This window comes from Octopus bimaculoides, chromosome 16, assembly GCF_001194135.2.
Source record: "Octopus bimaculoides isolate UCB-OBI-ISO-001 chromosome 16, ASM119413v2, whole genome shotgun sequence".
NCBI classification, from domain to species: Eukaryota; Metazoa; Mollusca; class Cephalopoda; order Octopoda; family Octopodidae; genus Octopus; species Octopus bimaculoides.
In genome coordinates this window covers 21610570-21614249 of record NC_068996.1, presented here as the reverse complement: position 1 = coordinate 21614249, position 3680 = coordinate 21610570, and the positions used below count along the sequence as shown (strand labels likewise).

Here is a 3680-nt window from a genome sequence, read left to right as displayed (position 1 = left end):
TATATATATATATATATATATATATATATCATAAAAGTAAAATTCTGTCTATCCATCTGGGACCCCTGTATCTTAGTGCACATTTGCTCTACATAGACATATAGCTTTTTGGAATAAGGATGATCCTGGGATTGAAAATCTGCCCTTCATTTGGTTCTTGAACATCCATCATTGGGCTCTGATTTAAATGCATTTAGGTTGCTATTTCTAGCAGGTAAAGCTTGGCTGATTTATGCCATCTTGGTTGACATTTGTCAGATGACATCACAGATCAAGTTGGAGACATTCACTTCATTAATTTTACATAGAGATAAGAATTTCGGGACAGATTGGCCAACAGTTGGAATTCAACTTGAAATTTGATTGCGTTACAGAATTCTCGTCCATCCTTAACCTCTGATCAAACACCACCGGGGCATATAGTCTTTATAGATGTATTATAGTCATGCTATTTAGCTCTCTTAGCCCTCTGCAGGAGCCTGCTTAAAGGTCCACATGGAGTGTGGCTTTTAAGCTAGTATGTATATATATATATATATATATATATATATATATATATATATATATATACTTATATCACTGCAATCATCAGGTGTATGTGTATGTACATTTTATATATATCCTTTCTACTGGAAGCACAAGGCTTCAAATTTGGGGGGAGGGATTAAGTCAATTAAATTGACCCTAGTATGTAACTGGTACTTGATTTATCAATCCTGAAAGGATGAAAGGCTATATCGACCTCAGCGGAATTTGAACTCAGAACGTAGTGACAGGTGAAATACCACTAAGTATTTCGTCCAGCGTGCTAACGACTCTGCCAGCTCATCGCCTTTCAGCTTATATATATGCATGATGCATGTATATGCTTGTGTATACAGATATATATATCTATGTCAATATGTGTGTGTATGTATACATATATAGTAGATGTAGGGGCATGGCCCGGTAGATACAAGCATAAACAAAATGTTTTTTTGCACCTCTATTTTGATGGAAGGTTTTATTTTACTTTAATCCATTTGAATTTCTGTTGAAATACTCAACATTTGTTTCAATTAATTTTGAACATAATAAAGAATTTAGTAAAAAAAAAAACTTTGTCATTAATTAAGCTGGTGTTTAAGACATTAATTAATGTGAAATTTTGATGGAAGGTTTTAATTTAGATTATTTTACACATGAAGTTTCTATCATGGAACCACTGGTGGTTGGACAGGTTGGGATATCAACTATACAATGTCCTAAGAAGTAGTTCTGAGAGTGACTTCCCTTGTATGAGGCCTTAAAAGCAGAGTGCAATAAGTTAAAAAGCATGTGCTTAAGATTGAACTATTGCAATCACAAGATGTAGCTACATGAGATGATAAGTGGAATTACAGAAAGAATGAAGAGCAGCAGTATAATAGAACTGTAAATAGATGGGAAATAAATGATTTGAAGTTTGGTGGAGAAAGAGAGAGAAGGGTACACAGGAACAGATATGGAATCTATGTGTGTGTGTCTTTGTATCTGTGTTTGTTCCCACCATGTTCAGTTGACAACCAGTGTTGGTGTGTTTACATCCCTCATAACTTAGTGATTCGGCAAAAGACACTGATAGAATAAGTACTAAGGCTTACAAAGAATAAGTCCAGGAGTCAATTTTTTCAACTAAAAATCCTTTAAGGCAGTGCTCCAGCATGGCTGCAGTCAAATGACTGAAACAAGTTAAAGAATGAAATTATATATATATATATATATATATATATACATACATACATACATACATACATACACACACACACCTTAATAGTTTACTCTGGTACACCATCACTACTATCTTCTTATCTTCATCTTCCCAGTTATTAGTACACTCCTTATAATGTTGAGTGATTATGTGTGTGTGTGTGTATAATAATAATAAAAGCAAAATTCTGTCTGTCCGTCTGGGATCCCTGTATCCCAGAAAGATGTGCTCAAAATATGTAGAGGATACATATGTATGTGTGTGTATCTATATGAATACATGCATGTATATGTTTATTGTAAGTATGTGCCCTGCTTTTACTATTTTTAATAAATCCATTGCAGATACCTAATGGGATCGCAACGACGACAGCGCAGTGTTAACGATATAATGCCAATGATTGGTGCAAGGTTTTACACACAGCTTGATGCTGCACAACTACGCAGTGATGTTGTTGAGAATGAGTTGGCAAAGGTAAGCTTGCTTTATCTGCAGTCTTTCTACATATTCAGAGTTAAGTAAGGATGTTCATTTTGGTATTATTGTATGGTTGTGTATGTGTGTGTATATATATATATATATATACACACATATGCCTATATATATATATATGACTATATATATATATATATATATATATACATACAGGGGTTGGACAAAATATCTTAAATTTCTTAAAATTTCAAACAAAATTTATTTTAATATGGGGTAGGACCGCCTTTGGCAGTAATTACGACTTGAATTCTATGAGGTATGGACTCATCCAAAGTTTGAATTGTTTCCAAAGGAATTTTTGTCCATTCTTCAGCTAAAACAGTCTCCAGTTCTTGTAGTGATGATGGTAGAGGATATCGACTCCTTATTTGTTTTTCGAAAATGCACCATAAATGTTCAATAATATTGAAATCTGGGGACTGTGGTCACCAGATAAGATGTTCAACTTCATTAGAATGTTCCTCGTGCCATTCAGTAACAACTTTAACTGTGTGGATTGGTGCATTATCATCCTGAAAGATTGCGTTGCCCTCCGGAAACAGTTCCACAACCATGGGATGAATTTGATCAGATAAAATGCTTAAATAGTCTTGACTATTATTTCTGCAATGAAGGTAAACCATTGGGCCAGCAGATTTCCAAGATATAGCCCACCAGATCATCATAGATCCTCCTCCATGTTTAACAGTTGAAAGAAGGCAGTCTGGGTCACATGTGTCTTTTGGCTGTCTCCACATGTATACTCGGCCGGTGGTCAGAAATAAGGTAAAGGATGACTTGTCCAAGAAAATAAAATTCTTCCACTGCTCTAGGGACCAATTCTGTAGGTTTTTACTCCACTCTAAACACTTTGCAACATTTGTTTTTGAAAGTAGTGGATTTCTGATTGCAGCCCTCCCATGAAATCTGGTTTTGTGCAGCTCCCGGCAAACAGTTTTTGTGGAAACTGGGTTCTCGAGGTGGTCATTTAGCTCTGCAGTAATTTTGGGAGCTGTACTTTTGTGGTCTTTTCTAACAATTTGCGTAAGAGTCCAATGGTCCCTGTCTGAAAGTTTTGGTCTTCTTCCGGAGTTTTGTTTCGACAAAGAGGTTTTTACCTCTTTCTCAAAGGTTGTCATTACTTTCGAGACAGTACTTCTTGATGCACCAAACATTTCAGCTGTTTTCATTATGCTAGCACCTGGCTTATGAGCACTGACAATTTGACCTCTTTGAAAGTCTGATAGATCTGTCATTTTATTGAATTTTAATTACCTTTTTGTGATGATATCTGAAAAGAGACAGCAATTTTAGCAAAACATATTAAACAACACTGATAATAAATCAAAAACTTTAAAATAAACAAGCTTTTGACGGTTTTATAGATATTTCAAAATTATGATGCTATTATTTTGTCCAACCATTGTATGTATGTATATATATATATATATATATATATATATATATATATATATAT

The 3680-nt window shown here is 34.5% G+C and overlaps 1 protein-coding gene across 3 annotated transcripts in view; it reads left to right on the top strand.

Annotated features, from left to right (window-relative positions):
* The window catches only part of LOC106878849 (PAN2-PAN3 deadenylation complex subunit Pan3), an 83117-nt gene that overhangs the window by 66217 nt on the left and 13220 nt on the right, over positions 1-3680 (top strand). For all 3 annotated transcript variants that reach the window (XM_052973572.1, XM_052973571.1, XM_052973570.1), the window contains one exon: positions 2074-2203. In XM_052973572.1, coding sequence (XP_052829532.1) covers positions 2074-2203 — 130 coding nt within the window. The remainder of the gene's footprint in view (positions 1-2073; positions 2204-3680) is intronic.